At 37.5% G+C, this 26,217-nt stretch overlaps 1 protein-coding gene across 8 annotated transcripts in view; it reads left to right on the top strand.

Moving 5' to 3' along the window:
• Positions 1-26,013, top strand: part of ARHGAP12 (Rho GTPase activating protein 12) — a 78,060-nt gene extending 52,047 nt beyond the window's left edge. For 4 of the 8 annotated variants that reach the window (XM_061996605.1, XM_061996611.1, XM_061996612.1 and 1 more), the window contains 12 exons: positions 1,791-1,865; positions 4,486-4,547; positions 6,105-6,186; positions 12,911-13,015; positions 13,366-13,464; positions 15,951-16,059; positions 17,415-17,534; positions 20,277-20,375; positions 22,502-22,579; positions 23,431-23,565; positions 23,840-23,942; positions 24,364-26,013. In XM_061996605.1, coding sequence (XP_061852589.1) covers positions 1,791-1,865; positions 4,486-4,547; positions 6,105-6,186; positions 12,911-13,015; positions 13,366-13,464; positions 15,951-16,059; positions 17,415-17,534; positions 20,277-20,375; positions 22,502-22,579; positions 23,431-23,565; positions 23,840-23,942; positions 24,364-24,538 — 1,242 coding nt within the window. In that variant the 3' untranslated portion in view covers positions 24,539-26,013. The remainder of the gene's footprint in view (positions 1-1,790; positions 1,866-4,485; positions 4,548-6,104; positions 6,187-12,910; positions 13,016-13,365; positions 13,465-15,950; positions 16,060-17,414; positions 17,535-20,276; positions 20,376-22,501; positions 22,580-23,430; positions 23,566-23,839; positions 23,943-24,363) is intronic. The other 4 variants (XM_061996608.1, XM_061996607.1, XM_061996609.1 and 1 more) reach the window with 4 other exon arrangements.
• Positions 26,014-26,217: the final 204 nt, after the last annotated feature.

Raw genomic sequence — 26,217 nt, forward strand, 5'->3', positions numbered from 1 at the left:
AGTTCTGTGGGATGTAGCTTAAAGTTTTGACCTTGCTTTTGAAGAAAGACTTACCCATTATCTTTTGGCATAAGACTTCTGTTTGGGATGACTTTTATGTAGTGCTGCTTAATGAAGAAGTTCTTATGAAACATTGAATTGGAGCTATTAACTTTTTCTTCAAGACTCAATGTTCAAATACTGAGGCTTCAAGACATGCAGGCAGCATGCATTTTTTTAAATGGTAAGGAGACTAGATAGTTCATATAAAGCATAATGTTAATGCTCAGAGAAAATAAAAAATATCAAGTGGATCAAAAACCAAGTTTTTTGTGGAAAGATAAAATTTGTTTAGTGCATTGATGCACTCGTTTTATGACCACTGGCAGGCATATTGTTATTTATTCTGCTTTAAGTTAGTATGTGGAAAGGGAATACTTTGTGACCACAAATACTGGATATCGTGTTCTAGAGTTGCTTAGTGTGTGGAAGCTATATCAAACTCAGAATGAAACAGAAGGAAAACAGCTTCTCTAGGAATCGGCTAAAAAGCTAACTTGGGGTTGATGCACCTAGCCAGACTAATAGCAGTTGCCTTTCTATTTTCCTTATTTGTTTTTCCTGGGAAAAGATCCACAATGTAAATTTATGAAAATAGACCAGTCAAAAGAGTGCTTGAAATGTGTCAGAGTGAAAGTATGCTGTGGCTGACAAGAATTTAGTGAGATCAAATGTATTTATTATCTGTGTATTGCCTGTAGCATTTAGCTGTAAGCAGCCATCAGCTAAGAAAGTTGGTAAGCAGAGAAAAATACTCTCCTGGAATGGACACCGATTTCCCCAATTTGGTAGTTTTCTTTTTCCCTAAGGACACCTGAAAACATGGAAAATATGGCCATACTTAGGATTGCCAATGTTGTCAGTTGTTATGGTTCTAAAAGAGCTAGTGGGATGTTTCTGTAGGTAGATTTAGAAGGTAATTTTAAAGATGAGTGTGGAGAGTGTTATATAATGCAGCAAAAGCAAACCAAATTTGAGACACCTATAAAGGGAACTAAAGAGAGAGAAGAAGATATATGTATTAACAGTAACAGAGAACAAGTGACATTTATCTTCTATTTGAAGTTCTTATCAGATTTTCAAGAACTGAATTTGTGCAAAGCAATTGTTACTTTGAAGGAAATGCCTTTTTGGTTCCATGTGGACATTTTTTCTAGCTTTCAGGAATGTAGTGCTTTCTTTTGGTCCATAGCTAATGTGTAGTTTAAATAAAAGCCTGAATCTTTAGAAACTTTCAGTATTTTATTATAAGGAAATTAATGATCATGACTCACAAATTAATAGAGCTAATATGTCCTTTTCTATGTGTGTAACAATTTGTTGTACTAATCTTACATATATTAACCAGACAGAGGCATAATCTGTTCTTTAAAATCTTGGCATTTATTATATGCTGCCCTGTATTAAATCATTATAAATCTGCTTCATAATTTGAGATCTATGTCATAAAAAAAATCTGTCCCTTAATAAGGATGAAAGCTTTGATTTAAGATGATACAATATATATTAACATTTTTTTCCAAATGTATATGTGCTAATTAACTCAGTTTGAGTGTTGTCCATAAATTGTCTAGAAACTGTTTAGCAAGCAGGTTTATAATATATCTGAGATTATTCTGAATGCTTAAAAACCCAGCATGTTTTGGCAATGTGTGAGTGTGCATAAAGAGAGAGAAAGTATCTTTAGGGTTAAAAAAATTGAAGGCTTGCAAGAAAGGTAATAATTCATGTTGCCTATTTGAATATTACAGGAATCATCAACTGCCTCTAAGGCCAATTTGCCTGAAAATGAGTGTTCACCTTCATCACCAAAGCATCAAGCCACAGTCAGTATGCAAAATATTTAAATAGTTAAGTAAATGTTGTAGAAACTGACTATTCACGGTTAGGAAATTGAGGGTAAGCTTGCTTGTTATTGAGACAAATAATGGGATAAAACTATTTGAAGGCTTTACATTTTAGAAAGGAACGCACTGTATCCAACCGTGTCTTCAGAAAAAATGTCAGTGTTTTTGTTTTAAATACAGCTTGGAGATAGGAGTTTAAGTTAAAAATTCACTGTGGAATAAAACTATGTCAAATGACGCAGAATTCAATTTACTTCTTCCAAGAGTCATATCCTTCCACCTAGCAGCTTGGGAAGGTAAAAGCAGAAACACACTCACCTCTCCACAGAGTTTCTCACTTTGAGTAGTCAGTAATAGTTTGTAGTATTTGATACTCCTATGTTTTAACTTGTGTTTCATTCTCCTTGAAAAGACATAGAGGACGTGGCCTAAATAAACTGTGTCTTTTTGATTTAGTAGAATAACTACTGGGAGGAAAACTTCAGCTTGTTAAGGTCAATTTGAGTGTTTAACAGATTTTTTTGCTTCAGTTTTTATTTTAAATGCTATCATTGTTTTTTTAAACAGTGGGAAAGAATTTTAAAAAGATTTCTTTTTAAAAAAACAACTTTGGAAACTATACTGCAGTAGCAATGAAATATGTGCCTTGATCAATTTTAGCAGCTCTTTAGTAAGCAGCTCAGGGAATTAGAGGCACAATGTCTCCTATTTCCTTCTTACTGTGTGTGCAGGGGAATGGTTCTCTGGCTTATTCATGCTAATCCATTCTTAAAACTCTTCAAAGAATTTTCTGCAATAAAATAATCGTTGTTTATTAAGCAGGCATAGTTGATAACCTTACACACAAGCAATTATTGCTCATGCATTTGAATTTCTTTAAATATGGCTCAGACCTTGAATTATTAAAACTATGTTTTGTGGAAGATCTCACTGCTGCTTTAGGTAATAGGAAAAAAGAATCTTTATTTTCTTTAGCTGTCCCCTGGGATTTAATAATTCTTCTTTGGACCATTCCCACTGCTTCTACCATGAGCAATTTATTAAAACTGTAGTTGATCTGAGAAAGTGTGCATGGGTTGCACAGTCACTGTGAGAGATGGTGACAAGCTGTTGCACTTGCTAAAGCTAAAGGTTTGTTGGAAGGGTGCAATGCACAGACCTGGTAGGGGTGGTCTGCACAGACCACAGATAAGGTGATCTAAAGAAGAGGGGCTAAATTTTCTTTTTGAGTGGGAGGGAAATGACTCATATATCTTGTTGTAAATACCAGTTTTGGAAAACAATGCATATATCATTGGCTTGGGAAAGCTTTTCATTCCAGTGGATATATTAGATTGAGCAAGAGTTGCAGTGTTAGCACTGAACTGAAATAACACCTGAACCATCAGCCAAGCACTGTTATCCTTAAAGACATGTCCTTTTTGTATTTTACATACTGTGCTTGAAACATGAAGGTAAAAGTTTTAAGGTTCATGAAAAACATATCTATGTCTCTGGTAAGAGTGTTGTCACACTATTCCCTTTGATATTGTGTTCTGCAGTTACAGTCTACTTCAATTTGAGAGTTAGAGGAGAATGCTGAAGAGAATGTATCTTTCATTGGATCTAGAATTGAGGACATTTTTGTTATAATAAAATTAATTTGTATCTTTTCCCTAGTTGATCATTTCAACTAATAGCTTAGTTCTTAAATTAGGAACTGTAACAAGCTGTAACTGAAAAGGAATTGATTAAAAAAATTAATTTAACTTTCCTTTAGTACCATTCACTGGTAGGACAAGGCTGGGGTGGCAGGGGAAAGTGATAGTGTTACCTCTTCTTGAGAGTCACAAATGATTTAAATCAGGTATTTTACTTTTTATCCTAGAATATTTTTTTCAAGTATTCTTTTACATTTTACTATTTTTGCGTAGAAACTAGAAATATATACTCCAAATGTTTGAAACTTATAAATACCTCTCTTGTTCGTGCTGTTTTTTTCCAGCATTCACTGATCTCAAGAGGCATAGCAATAGAAGTGAATTTTCATCAGCAAGACATAACTAAGTAGTTAAAAATTGTAATATTTTGCTCGAGGATAGGAAGAAATAGAGCATCAAAGAAATGTTTCACTCATCTGCTTTTAAAATTAACATGTTAATATTTTTTAAACATTTCAACCATCTTTTATTTAAAATATGCAATTCTGTTAAAATAGTGTGAAGAATTTGGCAGAGAATTTAAGCTGTTTGTTTGTCAACCATCTCCTTTTTTTAGTAAAAGATACAAACACAAATGTATTATTGCAGAAATCATTATGAATCTACATTTAACATTTCCACTGTCTAGTACCACAAATGTTTTAGCTTAGCTTGTCCAAAGAACCTAGGCCTTGAAGAAGGAAAGCTTTTTACTCTGAATGGTAATGAGTTAGATTCCCCAAAGAATTTTAGATTTTGCTGATTTCTGCATATTTAAATATACTTAAGACAGTTTCTTGAAATTAGAGCAAAAAAAGCTCAGACCAGAGGCTGATTATTTGGAGGATTGAACTCAGTCCTGTGATGACAATAGAAACAGATTTTCTTTTATGTTTGTTATGTCTTTCTCTATCTTACAGGGCCAAGAGAAGTATGGGTTATTGAATGTGACAAAAATTACAGAAAATGGGAAGAAAGTTCGGTAAGTCTTGGAAATCTAGAAGTAAATATGTGTAATTGTTTGTGTAAGGTATCTGACTTTGATATTAGGGCAACATAGTGGGTTTTCCAGTTTCTTACTTTTTGTCTGAATTTGCCTTAGAGGTTTTCCTGTAAGACATAGCATTTCCTATGCTAAAGTGTTTCTCCCAGTGAGCTAAAGATAATGGATTTCAGAAAGCCAGAGACTCCTTTATGCCAGGGCTCCACACAGGGCAGTGGTTTCATGTGGGTGCACTCGGGAGAGGCAGCTTCTTAAAATGGGAGTGATTTTTTTTTTTTTAAGATAAAATCTGTATAGTTTACAGCCTGTCTTGTTCCTTGGGCAGAATTGGTGTAAGAGAAGCTCTTAGGCTTTCACTTCATCTCCTTTAATTTCCGAGGAATGTACATGTCATATTCATTAGAACACTCTAATTCTTCCTTCACTCTGCTTGTGAGGGGTTTGAAGCAGAATGTATCGTCCATCGTTGAGATCCCTGTAGGTGATGAATGACCCAATTTCTAACTTCCTTTCTCTGCCTCACAGGCAGGCATTTACATTATAAATCATAATGTCTAATCAAGTAATGCTGTCTAACTGAAATTTCTGGTGTTTTGCAAAGAGTCAGTGTTAAATACTACCTAAGTGTGGCACATCCTCGGATTTAATTTAGGTTTACTTTTTACCTCTTTTTAATTTAATCTTTTAGGTTTAATGCTGTGTTATACTCAGTGTTTATCAGAATTTTGATACATGAAGAGTGCTTTTCCTGAGGATTTAAATAGTCAGCATGTAGCTCATATTCCAGAGCCACCCTGACCTAGTCTAGTGAAGCTAGGCAGCACATCTGACTCCCAGTTTGGTTCCTCAGAGCTGCTCCTAAGAGCTTGATAGGAAAGAGTGGACAGTGACTCATGTAATCTGCTACTGCTACAGTATACTCACGCCATTTATGTTGCATCTGTTGGAATAATTGATCTTGATTACCACACTACTGTATGGAAAGATACAACTTGACCATCCTATAACTTTGAGAGCGAGCTGGTGAATAATAATTCATATTTAGGCCATGGGAATAGATAGTCAGGGCTTGTCAAGACTTTGTTTTTGACCCCAGGAGGACAAGTGCTCAGGCATAAAAGCAAACAGACAGCTGGGGAGCTTCTTACATAAACATGAGACACTTGCATCCCAGTTAAATATGATCAATCAGTTTCAGAATTCTGTGGTACTTTGACCTAATCTACTAAGTACACAGTAGATTGAGCATTCCAGATTGGCCCCTTTGAAATTATAATTGTATGGTGTTTCTCCTGATGAGCTGCTTCCACTACTAATTAGCTTTGTTTGATTTAGACTTTGATAAGTCAGGCTGTGACTGTTAACATATGTTCCATTCTACAAATACAATAGCAATTAAGACTTACTGATGGTAGTAATGACCATATATAGAGCTAAGTATATTAACATACAGGTCAGCTGGATAACAATGATTGACAGCTTAAATATTTACTTTCAAAGTCAATTTATCCTACATTTGTTTATGAATATTTACAGAAAGAACTGGATGTCATCATGGGCGGTGTTACAAGGTTCATCGCTGCTGTTCACTAAAACCCAAGGAAGTGGAACTGGCTGGGTAAGCTCAGGAATGACCCTCACCCTCATTTCAAGCATTAATCACATAAAGCACAATAAATTAAAGTCCTCTTTTTTGTAGGGCTTAAATACTGCTATGCATGCACAGAAAAAATAAGCATATGTAAGTTAGCAGGAAAAGTTTAAGCTTACAATTATAACAGGTAACGAGAAGAAAACCAGTTGTACTTCCCTAAATTTCTGTAACAGTTGTGTACTTGATAGGTAAGAAACTGGTAAAGAGTTATTCAGGTACCCTGTAAGCTTGAAGTTTTTGCTCCATGCCAAATATTTTTGTGTTTCTGACTGATGTGTTTGTCTAAACTGTTTTGATGTTCTTGGATTTTTATTTGTAAACTCCAGATAATTTGGAGTGTTGTACATCTATTAAGGAAAACAGTCTGACACTTGGCTTGTGGTGTTGGATTATTTGAATAACATAGTATTGCTGTCTTTCTTAGTCTTTGCCTTGTTGGATTCTATGTTTTGTTTTATATTTACTTAGTGCATGAGAAGTATTCGTAGCCATTTTGATGTGTGATGAAGCCCTAAAGAAAAACATCACCCCTAGTTTAATAGCACTATAATTAAATGGGTTATATTTAGCCAGCTGCAGTAATTCCTACATTAATAGAGAAACAGCTTACCTGCTGTTGGAGATCTGACGTTAAACTGTGTGGATCTACTTGCTATAGGGGCTAAAGAGAGGTCAAATTCAGTATTCGTTATTCCACCGAATTATTATGTGAATTCCAGCAAAATTGCATCTTAGATATATGCTATCTTGCTGTGCTTTGCTAATCTTTCTCCTTGGCCCACTTTTTCCTGTTTTGCTGCTTTTTGGGTAGTTAGTGAATTGGTAGTGACAATTCTTTTCTAAAGCATTGAGTTTATTACATAACTGTAAACATTTTTTTTCTCTCTTCTGTTGCTGTAGAATGGATGGTTGGAAAAGATAGGTGAGAATAAATAATTAACAACATTGGAGGTAGAAGAGAATGGAGAAAGTTGGGCAAGATGGTCAAGGAAAAGGAAGAGAGGGGAAAGCAAGAATAAAGATTAAAGGCATGAGATAAAGTGAATTTTACCATCTGGTAGGAATGGGTTTTGGTGACTTATGTAACTTACTTTCCAAATATGCATATTTATAAGTATAAAACTAAAGCGCTTTTTGGATCCTTAGCTATAAAAGTAAAACATTTTGCCTGAGCAACTGATCAAGTTCCAGAACCTTGCTTACAACTAGTACTCCTAATGCAAAGGTAGCTGTAGATAAAAACCCCCATTACTTTGACTATATGTTGATATCATTAAAGCACACGGTGCTAAACTAAGATACTGTTTGTGAATGTATTATACTGTTATGAACGAATGTGTGCCCAAGTGAATTACCCATAAAAGATAGTCATGCAGCTCTGCTAGTGTAAGTTGTTATACCTTCCAAGTACAGTTGTTTGGTGGTGGGAAAAAGAAAGTCATACACTCTTGTGATAACTAAGTAGAGCAAAAGTATCATAGTCACAGTATTTCTGTGCAGCACGGTCAGATGTGTGTCCTGTCAAATATTGGAGTGGGGTCAGCAAAAAAAGTATCAACAGTATGAACAGAATAAAGTGAAACTGGGACTACTTGGACTACTAAGGGAGAATATCTTTCGAAGACTTTGTGACATACACCTGCATGTTTGCAGTGGGGTTTGTAAATATGTAATTAAATATTCAGCACACATTCTCTTTGCTCTCCATGCAGGAAATTATTTTGGAGGTTTTAGAAATCCCCCCTCACTTCTCAAACTTCCATCTCTGTCAGTATTTTAATCAGGTGAAGTCAAGGCTACCAGTTCGACATATAATATGATTACATTTCTTCTTCATCTTTTGGAAAAATACCTGTTTAGCATTCATCTAGTGATTGATAGAACCATATCTTCTTTTTTGTGTATTGTTTTGTGACTTCATCACTTTTCTTCCTTTTTCTCATCAAGTCATTTTGCCAAGGGAGCTCAATTCCTGAGCTCTTGCTCTCGCTGCTTTCTTCTTGGAAAAATGCTCTCAGTCGTCGACCTGCTGTCACCTATGTAAAGTCTGACCAAGTTTCAGCTATGACTGTATGTGTTCTTGTTGCATGCCTCTTGTCACTCTAAGGCTACTTGTCACTAATGTCGAAAGTAAATGTTATTTTTTTCCCAAGGTTTAAGTTTTGTCACTTCATATAACACCTTGTCTATCCTGTTTGCTATTTTCTGAAAGTCATCCAAGGTGCAAATTAACACAAGTGTATTACAATAATTCTCTAATTGTTCTAATGGAACAAAATAGAAAGAGTATCTGGGTCATTGGTGCCAGAATTATAATCCCAAATTGCCTACCATCTGAACCACTAGTGGCTTGACTAATAAACAGCACGATATGCTTGGTTTTTAACATATTTTGTGTCTAATTCTTTTTAACACAACTAATTTAGGAAGTCTGTAAGATGTATGATGCCTTTGATACAATGATGCACATGTTGTTGTTTAATTCTAGCTATAAATCGAATGCACCGAAATAGAAATGTTATGCGTGAAAAGCTGAAAGGAAAAGAGTTCAAGGATGTTCTGATTGTGTGCCACATACAGAAGGATGATGTTCATTTGTAGGACCCTTTATTTATAATTTAAACATCTGTAGTTAGTCATGTTTTGTAGATGCCAAGCATAGAAGTGCTGCTTATCAGAAACAGATAAAGTGTCGGTAGCTAATGTGATACAGCTTGTTGCTTGAGGTGAGTGAGGAGGAATTTAGATAATTATACTGGCGTCAGAATAGAAAAACAGGCTTGACTGGTTGTATAATTGGTTTTTAATATTACTTTCTCAGCACTCTTTATCAGTATAAAACTGAAGCTTTAATGGAAAAAGTAATATACTGAAGACATTGAAGCGACGTTTCAATAATTTTACTACTTGAAGATTTTAAAGTACTGCTGATGTTCAAAATGATTTTGGTATCTCACCTTGTATTTCCTGAAGAGTGGAGAGTGCTATATGTTTTGAGTTTAGTTACAATTCCTGAGACTTCTAGAAGGATTGTTTTGATGACTGGTGCCTTAATCCAGTCTACACCTCATCTTGCTCCCAACAATAAGGAGTAACTGTAGGCTTATTTCATCAACCATGTGCTAAAAATTGTGCAACTGCCTTTTCTTTGTCAAGTTCATTGCTATGAATGTAGAAGTCTGGAACAGATAATTTGTACACAGTTTGGTGTCCTTAAAATGCTACTTTCTGTAAGGAAGTCTGAATTTCAAAAGTATATCTTTTCACAGAAATTTGGATTTTCAATTGTTGACAGAAAATGTCTCTCAGCTTTTGGTGTGAATGACTTGTAGTAGGTTTTTTGCAAATTTTTTGTGATGGGACTTCATAAAACAACAGTAAATGGTAACTGCTTAGAAGAATTTATCTGTCACCCTTCTGTAATAGTCACCTGTGCTCAGTGTCAGGTACAGTGGTCATAAACCAGAAGTGAGTAAACTGCTAAAACATCAAGGAAATAATTGCTTTTCAAGGTTCACCCAGGCAAACTCTTGTTTACACTACTGTGTTTATAGCCAAGAATGTTATATGTATATGAATGTCATATGTTAGTACAGTTCATCACTTTGCACAGCTGATTTATCGCAGGAGCTCAAAGGATTAACTATTTGTAATGGAAATGCTCCTATCAGAGTCTGGTTTCAAAAAACTTCCATCATTGGAAGGGTTATCTTTATATTAGTCTTTTTTTTTTTAATTAAAGCTGTAAGCTCTGAAACTCCCTTAGCAGCCACAAAGGTACATCTGTCTCCTCAACTCTGTTTCTGCAGTCCAGCTGTGGGTGAGGAGGTGTTGGAATTAAAATGTTCTACCTAACTGCAATTAGAGACAGAATTGTGGGAATGGCAGGGGTCATTTGTACATCCAAAGTCTTCCTATAAGTAATATCCAGTTCTGTTCTCAAAGAACACTGGAATGTATCATAATACAGATAGTGTGGCTTGTCCTGTGAAGGCTTCCAGGATTTGGAGAAAACTCCTGAAAGAAATAGCCAAAAGTTCTCTTAGCAATATAACTAGCATAAGTTAGCATAACTAGCATCCCATGACTATGCTTTTTTTCCTGTAAAACTTCTAGGACAGCTTCACATCTAGGACAGCTGCTAGCACAATGCACAGACCTCTTCCTCTTTTTCTTCTCACGTTGCTGCGCTTTCCAAACAACTCGAGAGAGGAATCTAGTGAGGATGCTATGTCTGCTCAGTAAGGGCTGAATTCATCCTGACTAGTGCTGACTTGGTAGTGTACTCTGTTTTGAGAAAGCAGGCTTTGTTTAGGTGGCAGCAGATGATAAAAGGAAAGGTTTTCTTTTTACTGCTTTTAACAGAACCTGCCTGCTTCTGGAGGATTCGATTGCCTTTAGCTAATCTTTGTATGCAGAGCATCTGAGCAGCTCTGGACAGGACTTCCTCCTGGAAGCTTTCAAGAAGGGCATGACAGTTGGCATCTCATTTTCATACAGCCAGAAGCAGAAAAGATCCTTGATGGGAAAGCTCTTAGGAGAGCCTGTGTGCGGAAGTTAACATTTCCTTAAATAAAGAAGTTAGGTTTTTGCTGAGTATGTGATATATTGGCATCTCAGAAGCTTTGCAGAGAGGCTAGATTATTTGCATGGCTATCCCCATCCTTGGATCTCACACAGCAGTCTGAGCACTGCTAGTGTGAAAGAGCAGAAGACTTCTGGTGTTTGGTTTGTTCTGTGCTTCTCTGAAATGCTGAAAGAAATCAGGCCAAACAGATGGGTAGAATGCAAAGATGTTTGAGGTAGTATTGTGATCTGTCAGGTGGAGAGTTCAGCAAGCTAATGTATTGGAAGGCTCTATTCTTGGTCAAAACAGCAGTGAGTGTTACATTATTTTTTGTTGTTGCTTGTTGACTTCACCTGCAGCAGGTCATCTCCTGTGCTTCTCAGCATCATCTGGTAATCATTTTTAATGATTACCCCCCGATCCTGCTGAGGACTTTGGCACTATTCTCCTGTGCTCTCCAGTGCCAGTCTCTATAAATTGATTATTTTTTTTTCCAACACGCAGTAGGATTGATCTAGGCTGTCAGGAAGTGTGTGGCTGGGGCACTTTGGTTCTATGTGAAGCAGTCATGTGAATCTCTCTTAAATGGGCAGCTGCTGCATAACTGCCCATAACTACAAGAGCCATAATGGCCCAGAGATTGTTCCTGTGGACTCCACTACTGAGCTGAGGCGCTCTCGAAAGCTCTACTGTAATTAATAAGAAGTGTTCTTGGATGAGGTATCTGAGAGTTAAGTTAGAAATTGGAAGGGATTTTTTAAAAAGTGCTAATTGGCATTGGGTCCATTAGAAATACTCCCCTATTCTGATATTTCACAGGTAAAATAAAGAAGTTAAGATTCTGCTTTCTGTCCAACACTTAGGACTCAAGGCAGGGAGATTTTGCAGCGGTAAACAGCCTTTATAAAACACAATTAGCATTAATTAACATCCATGCTGGGAATTTAATCAGAAGCAGCAGATTTAGTTCAGTTTTCTGAACTGTTTTTTTTTCTCTTGGATATGACTGTTCTCAAACAGACTGGAAACTTGTGTTCACAGCAAGGGGCTTACATCCCCCAGAGCTGTCACACGAACAGCATTTGCACATCAAAGACTTTCTAAAGAAACAGAAAAGAACCTGATGGCTTGGATGCTGCAAACTTCCTCCAGATATGTATCCATGGCATTAAATTTCTGTATTACAAACAAGTGACTTACAGCTTTCCCTGTTCCGTGTTTTACTTATTTTACTCTCAATTAGAGTTTTTTGTAGGGGTCACTGAATTGGTTTCCCTGAGGTATGATATTTCCAAGCTATGTGGTGAAACCCTAGTAAACAGACTTTATTTTCAAAATTGTGATACCTAGTAGACATGTAAAAGTAGTAGCTAAAAATAGCACTGTGATGTTTTCCTCAGCTTGTTTGAAAGGTTACTTGTGGGTCAAGTGCTTTTTTTAAAATCACTCTGTTTGTATGTTGTTTGTTTAGTAGGTAGGCAGTGAAACAGTTCTATTTACTTGCTAGGATATACTGCAGTATTGCAATGGAAGTGCTACAGAAAAATACAATATGAAAAGCATTGTTGGAAACACAAATACATCTATATATAAACCCACAACATATTTATATTAGGAAAATGTAAAAGCCGAAAGTTCAGTGCAGGAGAGTCGTGATTCTGATCTAGCAAAGCTACTATTCTTGGTTTGTTTTTTGGTTTTAGCTACAACCATTAATTGACAGAATGAAGTTGGTTTGTTCAGTTATTAGTCAGTTTTATTTAAAGCTAGGGACTATCTTGACTAAATGAAGCTATAATCAAATACTGTATGGTCTCCTGCTGTTTGGGACTGGAAAAAAAGCTCTGCTGGAATCTGGTTGTCATTTAAAGTTGCAAAATTGTAAAGGCTTTAAGATGAGCAGCTTTTTTAATAGGTATGCTTAAAGGGTGTTCTGTGTGTGGTTTTTGTTTGATTTGTTTTCCTGGTATCAAGCCTGATGATTTGTGGCAAAGTACTGTATTTGGGTTAAGTTGTATAGCCTGTAAATAATGTATGTTGTACTTAGAAGGTCTGCAAGACGTCCTAACTGTAGGAGTCTGTTTGCTTTTAAGTTTGTCATCACTGTTCCTTTTTTTCCAGAAGTTTGGTGTCAATCAGTCTAAGCCAGAATTTACAGTGGATCTCAAAGGGGCATTGATCGAATGGGCTTCAAAAGACAAATCCAGCAAAAAGAATGTTATTGAGGTGAATTATTTTATTTACATGCAAAATGATATGTACTTTAATTAATGACTTAATAAAGTATCTCTAACCTTAAAATAAAAAACTTTTGAGTTTTCTACATTTCTTCCTGCTCAAACGTAGACATATCTTAGTACCTGCAAGAAATGACCATTTCTAGTATGTCTGTATGGATTATGCTTTTAACTTTGAAGCGGCCTGTTATTTACTATTTTCACTAGTGTTTTTAAGTGCCTTTCTGTTACCTGAAAGTTTTATACTGGGGAGAAGTTTAGTTTGGCTTAGGTGACTCTTGCTATTGAATTCTAGTGTGTTTGTCAGTTCTAGTGATAGCTATTTTCATTTCTTTAAAGCTGAAAACCCGCCAAGGAACTGAGCTCTTGATTCAATCTGACAATGACAGCTTTATTAATGAATGGTATAAAGTTCTTAACTATACCATCAACAATCCGGTAAGTGAATCACAAAGGCAGCAGTTTCATGGTAATGTTTAGTAAGTAATGGATGTAATGATTCCTAGTGCTTCACATACATCTTTATGTCCTGATTTTCTTGAGTGTGGACAGGAGGTTGAAGGATATGACAGTTCCTGGTGACGACAAGTGATATATAAGGAAGATAAGTGATATATAAGGAAGAAAAGTGATCCACTGGATTAAGAACCAGGAGGTGTGGGCTGACCTCCAGTACCAAAATTACCTTTCTTCTCTCTGTGACCTGAAAGGTTCTGATAGAGAGTAAAGAGGGGAGGACAGCCAAGGGAGTGCTTCAGGATGTGCATTAGTTGGCATTTGATACTGCTATTCACTTAAGGCTGCACTAAAGAGCAAATTAAAAGCCTTGATAAAGTACTGTATTATCTCCTATGAGACAGCATAATGCCATCTGTTTAATCAACAGAAAAGTGATCAAGCATTTGCTCTTGATATCACAAAACAATATTTACCATCTTCAAATTCAGAAGGAGTTGGAGGAGATCTTGAAGAAAGTATTTCTATCAAGTTGACTTCACGTGTATTCTTAATTCATAGTTACAGACCTGGCTGCTTGTGTTGCTTTTGATGTCAGTCAGTGGCTGTCACTTCTCTTAGCTCTGATGGTGCTTTCCAGATAGGGGTGCTGCACAAATGCAGCAGGCCAAGATGAATGGTTTAGTTTCTTTGAGTGCTCATGGTTTAGGCTCCTAATATTCTGCTCTCTCCTGGTATGAAGATGTCATGACCCTTAATAACCAGGCAAGGCGGTCACTCAGGGATACTGCCTTGTGTAATGCAACTGAGGCTGCTCTGCCCTGCTTAAATATAAACAAAATTGGAAAGACTCTGGTCTCTGTTCCTTCAGGCTGCTGTTGTGGCAATATGCTGTACAAGAGGAATAGCTATCTATGAAGGATGTTGGCTGCTCTTTTTTACACAGAGAGATTTCCAAGTTGTGAGATTAGACTTGTTCCGTAGTACAAACTAGATTCCAGGTAATTATTTTTCAAAGCAGTTAACCAGTTTAAAATTTATCAGTCCTAAAGAGCTTTGAGGCCTCTTGAAGAGGGCACTGTCCAAAAGTGGGATTCTTAGTGGGAATGTGAATTGTGCACTTGATTATGTTGATCTTTCAGGTGTAAATAGGCAATCCTAAGCTTTTGAAAACCAGTGGGAATTAGGGTATTTAAAGCTAACATGTGCCCTTCAAGTTAAAGTGCATCTTAGTTGATGAAGTCATGTTTCTGCTCATTCAGTGCTCTGGAGTACACAACTTTGACCTTGTTTTTAAAATGACTTTCTTGTTAGCAAGTGACACACCACACAGCCAGAGTTTTGTAACTCTGTAGAAGTAAAGTTCACTTGAGTAGAAGGAAGAAGTATGCCGTTTTGGAAGGGAATATATTGCACTGAGACCAGAAGAGGTTTCCTTTCCTATATTCTGATATGTCTGCGGTTGTGTAGCATAAATATGAAGCTGCAGGTGTGCAGTTGAACAGACTCCTGTATCTGCCTCTGCACTGCATAGAATCCTAGAGTGATTTGGGTTGGAAGGCACCTTAAAGATCATCTAGTTCCAACCCCTTCCACTAGACCAAGTTTCTCAGAGCCCCATTCAATCTGGCCTTGAACACTTCCATAGCCTTCCTGGGCAACCTGTTCCAGTGCCCCACCGCCCTCCCATGGAGGAACTTCTTCCTTACACCTCATTTAACTCTACCCTCTTTCGGTTTCAAGCCATTGCTACATGCTATTGTAAAAAGTGCCTCTCCAGCTTTTTTGTAGCCCCTCTTTATGTATTGGAAGGCTGCTGTAAGGTCTTCATTCTCTTCACCAGGCTGAACATGCCCAGCATGACCTAAGTTTTCACTTGCCTGTGTTTAATGATTATATGCTGAGAAAGCAATAACAAAGGACAAGAACTTTAGACGCTGTTATATTTACTTTTTCAGAGTGAATTCAGTTTATGTTTTGACAGGGGTGAAATTATCCAACCAATAGTTCTGTTTTCTGTAAGGAAATTTTAATTGCAGATGTAGGAAATAAGGTAAATACTCTAGAAATGTGTGTTAGGCTTTATCAGTCAGGTGTTTCTGTAGCAGGCCATGAAATGGCTGATGTTTGTCTACTGGATTGGAAAAAGGAAAACAAAATTCTATTGTGTATTGGTTGGTGTAGTGAAGTATTATCCTGAAAAGCTGATTGTACTTTGTTCATTGTCCAGATAAACTTTCTGGGGTCTTATGATCAAGTAGTGCAACTCAAACTTACTCAGTTTGCCAGTGAGAATGGTATCACCTCTGAAGATATTTTTAACACCTAGAGTTTAGGAAAGAACCAGCTGAATATTGTTATAGGGGAAAAGCAATGTATATTCTAGAACTGTCTATGGGAAATGTGTGTGTTAATGATACATTCTATGAATTGGCAAACATCACTGTTTATCTCCTTAAATCTAATAGGTGGTAGAGTCTGATGAAGCAGTAGAAGATGAGATACCAGATTCCCCTGGGGTGGAAAAACAAGACAAAGAAAAAGAGAAAGAGAATAAGGACTCTAAGAAACTGCGTTGTGAGTTGAACATTTTCAGTTAATTGGAAATTAAGTTATTAATTAGCAGTGTCTTTTTTTTTTCATCTTCAGTATTATGGGTAAATAGAGAAGAATTCAGAAGGACAACTAGAAATGAAACTACTCAGGTTTGGAAACAGGCTTTTCTATAGTTCATGCCACATCTTGATGCCAATTAGTAGATGTTCTGTTTTTATTAATCATGCTTCAAAAGAACCCCAAAGGGACCAAATGTCTTCAGCTTCTGTTGTGTGACACATGAAAAACAGGAGAAAAGAGACAGTGGTGGAATGGATTATTTTCAAGGTGTTGTCAAATACACAAGTACACAAAATTAATTAGAGATTTATTTTACTCTGGTGTTGGATAATAATTATGTGCTTTTACATGTTCCAAACTGACTAAAATTGCTTTAGTTTGTCTGTGGTTCAGCATCTATAAATATTTGCATATTAACTGCAATTTTACTAAGTTGCTAGTGATGTTGTATTGGCCCAGTAAGAGAAACTAAACATTTTTGATTCCACCTTCAGAATTTTAGAGCTGAATTTCTTTTAGCAACAAAAATTTCTTTCTGTGCTGAGAAGTATACTAATTTGGTAGATTGTTTTCTAGGCCTTAATGTAATTTACAAGAAAGTATTTATTTCTTTTAAATGAGTCAACTTAATGAGCTGACTTTGACATGTAGGTGTATTTTCTCGAACTCCACATCAATTCCACGTGTAAGCTACCATTTAGTTTCCTGGGCAATACTTGGAAAACCAAGTTGTTTGTGATAGAGTTGCCTCTTCATGGTTTGAAAAGTGGATGCTATTTACAAGGAAGTCATAGAATCATAGAATGGTAGGGTTGGAAGGGACCTTTAGAGATCATCTAGTTCAACCCCCCTGCAGAAGCAGGTTCACCTAGATCAGGTCACATAGAAACATGTCCAGGCGGGTCTTGAGGACCTCCAAGGAAGGAGACTCCACAACCCCTCCGGGCAGCCTGTGCCAGGGCTCCCTCACCTCAACAGTGAAATAGTTTTTTCTTATATTTAAGTGGAACTTTTTGTGTTCCAGCTTCATCCCATTGCCCCTTGTGCTGTTGCTATCTACTATAGAAAAAAGGGATGTCCTAACCTCTGAAAACTTATGGAAAAATATGCATGCATTGCAAAATAGTGTTTTAATGTGGTTTTGAGCTTTTTTTGAATCATAGAATCACAGAATGGCAGGGGTTGGAAGGGACCCTTAGAGATGATCTAATCCAACTCCCCTGCCAATGCTGGTCCACCTAGATCAGGTCACACAAGTGTAGCATTTGTTCTGGGAATATTAATCTTTTTAATTTCTGGCTGTATTTCTCTTTCAGCAGTGAAAGCACCTAGCAATATAGATTCCACAGATCAGAAGAAGACCAAAACAAAGCTCAAGAAGTTTCTCACACGGCGTCCTACGTTACAAGCTGTCCGTGAAAAAGGCTACATTAAGGGTAAATGAATCTTTTTAACAAAGGAAATAATTTGCAAAGCTGAATTTAGTAGTTTGTGTATAATGGAGTTTAAATGGTCTAGTTCTAGAGTAAAACACATGTATATAGCTGGTTTAACAAAAGTCTGGTATATATAGTGGAACTGGTGTGTGATTGTTGTTCTGAGCACTGCTACCAGCCACTGAACTTGATGGGGGATGTCCTCTCCTTCAGCTCATTACCAGCAAAACTTCAGTGAAAACTGAGGCCACAGAAGCCTGCTTGGGCTTGGAGTGCTTCTTAGCTAAAGTCCATTTGGTCTGCTGTTCTGAGCTGGAAACTTCAGATAGCTGGTAATCCTGCATAGAGGGGAAAGAAAAGCCCTTTGGGTACAAAGCTGAATGTGTGTGCTCATCTGTTTCACAGGGGTGCTTTAGTCTGAGTGGAAGCAGACAATCGTGCCATCTCGTAAGAATTGATGTATTTAAGTGTAGGAATCTTAACTTAAACATCTTTTTCTCCTAGCCTTTTTCAAATGTGTACATTTCTTAAATTTTCACAAACAATGAGTCTTACAGATATTCTTGAATCAAACTCCTGAAAGAATTGATTTCCACTTGTCGCACTTGTAGACACTTGGAGAGAACAGTATTTGCACAGGTTTAAGTTAATGTGTTTGTGTAAATTATTGACTTTGGTACTCACTGTAAAACTTCACGTGTTTATTTATTTGTATGCTTTAGCAGGACTTGTAGGTGGTGCCCTACTAGGGTCAAAATAGCGTATGGGTAGGCAAATATCAGACCAATCCTACTGTGGTTTGCCTAACTGCATACTTTAACAGGTGTGCTTCTGTTGCATGCAGCATCTGATCTATTTGTGTATCTGCAAATATAACTTCACTGTAATGATTGAATTTTTGGTTGGGATAAGAAGCATTATTCCCAGACCCTGACGTTTTTGTTCTGCTTCACAGCTTAGTATTCATGTGACGTAACTTCTGCCGTTAGCAACAGCGGATGCTAAGCCAAGCTTAATTTGTACATGTGCATGCTGCTGATTGGAGTTTTAATAAAGACATTAAGGAACGCAGAGTTTGTTTTTATTTAAGAGCATGGTGTAAATGTAAGAAACTGGATCTGCCCTGTACAGTTTTACATTTACTGTGTGAATGAAAAATGGAGAAGTCTTTATTTTAGAAGCCCAGTGTTCTTCTATGGCTGATTACAGAACAAGCTTAGTAAATGGGAAACTTGGCAACCCGTTATGAACAGAAAAAATAACAAAAAGTTCAAGGAAAAACCCACTCGCAACAGCATGCACTAAGCAGAGGAGTAACTGTGTGAAACTTTTGCTATATGGAAAAGAAATATTAAGAAAGTTACTTCAAGATAAGAAAAAAAAATACTATCCCTGTTTATGTGGAAATTATCAAGTCAGAGGCAATTGTAGCAACTCAGTTTGTTACCTGCTCCTCTTTTCTTCTGCTATCTAATCTGCTTTGCTTGACCTGCTGCAACTGCATGCTTGCTTGGCTTTCTACTGTATGGACTTTCCAAACCCTTGCTACTGCTTCTGCTCATACAGCTGTCTGTGTGAGCAGCAGCATCAGGACTGAGGTGCTTCGGGCCATCAGCCTGATAACGTGCACAGCTAATAATACCCTTATCTGCCAGTTCTCATACTGTATAGTTTGGTGTGCTGTTTGGATTTCCCAAATCAGTAGTTAAATGCAAGTGGTGTTAATGAGTCCACTTAAATTACTAAATATGAAAGACAGACTAGATGCTATGCATGATGCAAATGCAAGAGCAGCATCTCTCTTGCATAAGGTCTGAAGTAAGATCACCTAGATAATGCAAAGACACCACTTAGAAAACAAAGCAAAAAAAACCCCTAACAAAACAAAACCATTCTCCCCTGTGTGAGTGTGAACTTTGCTTCTCTGTCTCAAGACCCTACATCAGTCTCATGCATCTGCACATCTATTATTTGGCCATCTTTGATGAAAACCGTAGAAATGGGTCTGAGATATTTTGGTGATAACATAATCTGAAAAAGAGGAGTTAACATGTTGCTCAAATACACTGAGATGCTGGAAGAAACTGTTCTCTACCCAAGCTGATTTTTCATTTTTGCTCCAGTTTGTGATAGAAAACACCCCCCCTGGATTGTGTAGTTTTGAAAACAAGACTCTGGGATGTAAAGGTCTCTCTTACAAATCCCCGTCAGAACTTAAAAATATTAGAAGTAAAAGACCCCACATTGAAGTAAATGAATGTGCAATGCTGGGTTAAACAGTAGGTGCAATGAAAGATGAAATTATATAGGGTTTTCCCCCAAGCAATGCCAAAACCTTTCACTTTGGTTAAAGTTCTGTATCTATTTGGATTTTTAACAAAGGTTACAGTAAACATATTTTGAACTCGGAACAGGAATGGAGTGTAACAGGACATTTTCTCATTACAGCCGTAACCATATGAGTCTTACAAGTATATCCTGATGGTTTAAAATTACTGCAGTAGCAAAAGTTCCTTCCCTAGACACTCAGCTCTGTGCAACTGCTGACATTCCTTCTTACTGGGAGCTTTTTCTTGCCGGGAGCTGCTGAGAATTCTATTCAAAACTTTCCTGTTTTCACTCTAATAGTGCGATAGTTGTACCCAGTAGGCTTTGCCCTTTGTAGAGGTTTGTTTTAACGTGAACTAGTTCTGTCACTTGAGTCCTGTTCCACTGTAAATCAGTCTCTTTACTTGGTTCCAGATCAAGTGTTTGGTTCCAATCTCACCAGCTTGTGTCAAAGAGAAAACAGCACGGTGCCAAAGTTCGTCAAGCTGTGCATTGAGCATGTTGAGGAACATGGTATGGTTGAAGTTTTTTGTTTCCAAATCTCTCTTGTTCACCACACTATCTAAGTTTGAATGTTTTAATCCTTAAAATGATGTAGATTTATTTGGGGAGAATAATCTGAAATTTGTATCTGCAGATAACAATGGGTTTTCAAGGGTGAGGAGGCAGGTGGGATCCAAACTGGGCAGAGGGGAGGAAATTTTGTATCTGGGAAATTGATGTGCTTCGATATATTTCAAGCTGAGGAAAAGGCAGGACAGCTTCCTGGCAGCAAGGCTCTAAGGAAGGAGAGGTTACAAGAAGTAATGGAAGAGCTCAGCCCGTCAAGGGTTTTTTTTTCAGATGAAAAGAGAGAGACCATCAAAATGCAACCATTGATTTCTGGAAGGTTTAAGCACGCTAACAATAATTTATATTAAAACTTCATGAAACAAACTTCTGGGAAAAAAGTTGTGTTCCTGCTCTGTATGTGTGTTGATTACCAGAAGACAAGCCTCTGATGCCCTTCAGCCAGTTACACCAATTGCTATGTGGGATTTTATGCAATTCTGGAGATAATGTCTACATACTGACTCAATTTTTGGTTGCTTTCATTGACAATAAGTCTTTTACTACCTAATAACTGAGAAAGTGATATGTTCGAAGGCTGCACATGACCTTCTGGGTTGTCTGATGTCAGGGACATCTTCACATTTTTGTTGAAAAATACATTAGTTATGACTCTTGACTTGGCTCTAGTCTGTGCTGGTTTTCTTGCTTGTTTCTTGCTGTTGTCATTACCCTGTCTCTTGGAAAAGATGACTGAGAGGGGATTGTGGAATCTCCATAATCATCATTCAAATATATGGCAGTCTGTTAATCTGAGAACGTTCTCTTGAGAATCTGGGTAAGTTTTACAGGAGAATACTACATGTGAATGTCAAGGTGTCTTCCTTTTAGGATTTTGTTGCAAACTACATGTAGTCCTCTTTCTCACTGCTGCTGTCTTATGGCCTGGGAGGGGAAAAAAGGCTGTCTTACTCCAGTTTGACAAACTACCGCCTTGCTTGTAACAGCAGGCTTGATTCCTGTGATCTGCAGGTTGTGAGAAAGCAGTTATTTTGCTTTGTTCTTTTTTTATTTTTTGTTTCTTTTTTATTTTAAAGACAGGGCTGCAGTGAAGATAGTGGTGAAGTTTTCCTTTTTTAAATACCTGAGGGGAGGCTGGCAGAAATGAACAGCTGTTTTTCCCCACTTCTCCAACTCTTCTTCCTATTGCCAATAGACTTCAAATAAGTTCTTTCTGTAAAGGGATGACTAGTGGATTATGGGGAAGAGGGATATGTCAGATGGTGCTGGTAGCTGTGCTGTGTTGCATCAGCCAACTCCTTGACGAGCCACAGGGACTTGGAGGTATTTTAGCAGCACTCACCCTTTCAGTAGCACTGACTCACATGCTGCATTCAAGTGGTGTTGCATTTAAATTCATTACTTCCTAATCACTTCTGAGTAACTGCAGTAGCAACCACAGAGACACAGTTTTCTTTTTTTCTGGTTGAGTGTGCAATACCATAAAAGCAAGGACTACCCTTTTAGTTTTGTAGGCTGTTGGGTGATGATGATGAGTATGCATGCACATCATTTCTTCTCCATGCAAACCTGGTCACTTGACAACTTTGAGATGCTCTCTGTGCATGACTTAATTTGATTTTTCTTAACCATACATTAAAAAAATTGAACATCCACAAAATACTTGGTTCTTGCATGTTGGAGTTCCATATAGTCCCTGGCACCCACTGAGTGCACCTTAAACACAATATCTGGTCTCACTGGGGAAACTTGGAGCTGTTGACTCATTCCTGCTGTTCTACTGTGTAGGAAGTCTTAGAGATTCCTTTAAGCTTGATGCTACCAAACCTCTGTCAGCAAACTAAACCTCCTCTGAAGTGCCCTGCCCATCAAAAAAGTTAGCTTTGACTTCTTTTTTTGTTTGTCATTTGTTTTTGATTTCTTTTTTGTTGAACAAAGTGTGCTTTGTTACAAGGTGGGTTTCTTGTGTTTTTAATTTTACTGAGTAGACCTATAAAGAAGCAGCCTAATGATTTCAGACTTCATAGATGTGTGTAAGGTGTTAAAATGGATTTATCCCTTTGTTTTAGGATTAGATGTTGATGGCTTGTACCGTGTCAGTGGCAATCTTGCAGTGATACAGAAGCTGCGATTTGCAGTCAATCATGGTAAGCTTCCTTCCGCTGTACTACAATTCCATATGTTTTCAGACCAATGAAGTTCATAGAAAGCTCAGGGAAAAAAAGTTCTTAATGTATAACTGCAGTCTTTCATGAGAAATGATTGTCATCTTCAAAGTAAAATTACTTCAGAATGGTAGAATTTAGTGTGTAACACACATCCTTTGAAAAACCCAGCATCCTGGAGATTTGGTCTTATGTGGAGTGTAGAGGTGGTGCTAGAACATGATTCTAAAGAGAGGTGGTAATAGAATTGGAGAGTGGAGGGGGAATTACTTCAAACAAAGTAACTTCATACCTTATGGAAAACCAATAAGCTTATTAAGCTTCCACTAGCATTGAAATTTTAAGTTAATGCTTTTTAGCGAGACTTACTGCTGCCTGTTAGTATGGGGGTGCATAACTCCTCTTACCCACACTCTGTGTATAAAACCCTTTCATGTGGCTGTATCTTAGTGTTTTGTTCAGTGGGAATCAATGGGCAGCTTGCAACTAGGGAGAGGACTGTAGCCCATCTGCAGCCTGACCTCCGATTTCCCAGCTGGCCAGGTCTAACAGTGAATTTTGTGTCACGTTATCTGCTCCTGTTCCCCTGTGGAAAACAGCCCCGGTGTAAAGGTGCTCCATGCAGTGCAGTGGGCTGAGTTTTGCCATCTCTGTCTCTAGGAGTTGAGTTTTTGTATCCCCTTTTACACTGCTGCAGCTCAGTACCTCAGCAGAGAACGGGCCGAAGTGGAGTAAGAGCCCTCACTGCTTTAAAAGCAGTAAGTGCAGAAGAGAAGCTGGATTTGTTTAAGAACGTAGTTCAATTACTAACATTATTCATTTGTCTTTCTCAGATGAGAAACTAGACCTGAATGACAGTAAATGGGAAGATATACATGTCATCACGGGAGCTCTGAAGATGTTTTTCAGAGAACTGCCAGAGCCACTCTTCACTTATAATCACTTCAATGACTTTGTCAATGCAATTAGTAAGTCTGGGAAACACGCGGGTGCTTTTTGTACAAGTCCTGCTCAGTTCGACCAGTTCAGTTAATTATTTTGGGCAGCAGAAAGGAAGCTCTTTGGCTCTGAGCGTGTGTGCGGCCTACCTGAAGTGGCCTGTCGGCAATGCGGCGGCTTGGCAGGAGGTGGCAGTGTTCGATCTCGGATTAGCAAACCCCTCGCTTCTCTGTTAAGTTTTTAATGCGAAGGTTTTAAACTAAAAACCTGAACCTTTTGTTTCTATGCCTCATCCTTTTACAGAACAAGAACCAAGACATCGTGTCCATGCAGTTAAAGATTTAATCAAACAGTTGCCAAAGCCAAACCAGGATACTATGCAGGTACTCTTTAGGCACCTCAAGAGGTAAGTAGCAGACAGAAGGAAAAGCTTTGTACTGGTGATCCTCTTTAAAACTAAGTAACCCAATTAACAGTGCTGGGTGAGTGTTGCCAGTGCATTTTTCTTGTCTGTGTTGGACTTAATGAAAACAATACATCAGTCTGTAAATAAACTATCAGAGCACCAAACAGACAGGGTCTCATAGCTATGGTGTGTACTGCCAAGTCCTTGTGTTCAAGGGATTGAGAGGATCAGGGATAGCATTTCAAAGCAAATCTCTTCCGTAGTGAGGGGAATCCCAGCAGCTCTGTGTCCTAATAAGAAGACTACTCGCTAAATAAATACTGTGGATAGTCATTAGCTTTGAACTAGGTCTTTCTCCTGTCATCCTGTCACTCTGACATTAAGTCTCTTCTTGTGGTTTTGTTTTGTTTTTATTTTTCAGAGTTGTAGAAAACGGAGAGAAGAACCGAATGACCTATCAAAGTGTAGCAATAGTTTTTGGTCCAACCTTATTAAAACCAGAGAAAGAGACTGGTAACATAGCAGTCCACACAGTGTACCAGAATCAGATTGTAGAATTAATTCTGCTGGAATTGAATTCCATCTTTGGACGCTGACATTTTTCTTGGAGTAGAAACTGGAAGTGATCGGTTGGCAGCAGTACTCCATCAGAAGGAAAATCTCTCGCTGTACATGATGTATTATGTTTGTGGACCAAGCAGCAACTTGTTTTTTTGCACTTTTGGGGAGAGGAGAAACAGGAGAAATGTTTGACCACTTTAATGCGAATTAAAGACAACACTTTGGATTTATTTGAAAAGTTCAGTGTGAAAGTGAATTGAGAAGTTTATAGTTTGCCTTTTTTTTTTAAGTAGCATTGGAAAAATGTAACATAGGTTCATACACTGGATTTCTTGGAGAGTAAAGCTATTAATCTCAAACTGGATAATCTGGAATTTAATCTTAAAGTTCTTTCACTTGATAGGGAAAAGTCCTACCAACTGGTATAGAAAAATTCAGTGAAGTTACATCTTCAGCTTGTGTATTACAACCTACTCGGATCTCTATGACGCTTTTCCAGGGGGTTTCTGCATGCAGTGACTGTCTTAAACTTGTGCTAGCAGTTTGATTTAGCTACTCCAATCTATTTCTTCACTTGATATCTGATGTCCTTCCCCCCATACCCCTTCCCCCTCATTTTCATTTCTTTTTCCTTTGCTTTCTTTGTTTTCCCCAGCAACCTTTCTGGAGCCTTGTAGTTGCTTTTCTAGAACAGCACACTATTTCAAACACTGAACTTGTAAGAATGTCCAGTAATCGATATATGTCCTGTGGCATAATAGAAGTCATATTTAATAAACATGTTCATTTTCTCAGGGTATTTCCTGAGCTAAGTTTTGTCTTATACTGATTTAAAGCTAAAGTCCTAAAGTAAATACCAACTGTAACACTGTACTGAGTTCTTGGTATGATGCTGTGGTAGTGGAAGTTTCTTGATGTAAATACAGGTGGTCCTTTTGATTCTTGTATATAATTCAGTTCCTGTATAGTTGAAGAAGGTTTTAGTCACACATTTCTAATCATGGGTAGGTTAGCTACAGTAGCTTAATGTTTCCAGTGGATGTCTGGGTTTCAGCAAGGGAAAGAGGTTATGGGGAGGGACGGGGGGACCTAACTGTGTGCACTTTTAGATGTTAATTACATTTGCGGGCAAATAACTGTAATGCAAATGGTACTGGAGAAATACTGAGTGTGCTTGCTAAATTGTTAATGCACTACAAGAGGAGCCTTTTTAGGTTATTTAATATGTACAGGATACATTAGAAAAATGTATAATGAATTCTAACATCTACAAATAGTGAAACTCATGTTTTGATAGCTAGATGTTTGATGGAACCCATGATGCTAAATTTAAGAGGTTTTTTTCTTTTTACTTTAATGTAGAATAATTTGTAAAATTGGTTTTGAAAGATTTTGTTACAGGGAGCATGGTCTGCTGAAGATTTTTTTAAATGTATTTTTCTAGACTAACTGCTGTATCTGACATATTTGTTATGTCTAACCTGAATAAAGAAAACCATTAGTTCTCTTAGAGTTTGCCATTCCCACTTCAGACAAGATGAACCCCTTAAGACCAGTGTATCTTACTGCTTAGCACGGATACTACCTGTGGCAAAGAGTTGTGCTGAATTAGAAGATAAACACTTACTTTATAATCTGATGATTTTAGGAACTTCCCAGTCCCTTTCTTTAACGACTTAAATTCTAACATAAGGCTCAGAAAGGGCAGAAGTAA

Source organism: Colius striatus, chromosome 5 (genome assembly GCF_028858725.1).
Source record: "Colius striatus isolate bColStr4 chromosome 5, bColStr4.1.hap1, whole genome shotgun sequence".
Lineage (NCBI taxonomy): Eukaryota > Metazoa > Chordata > Aves > Coliiformes > Coliidae > Colius > Colius striatus.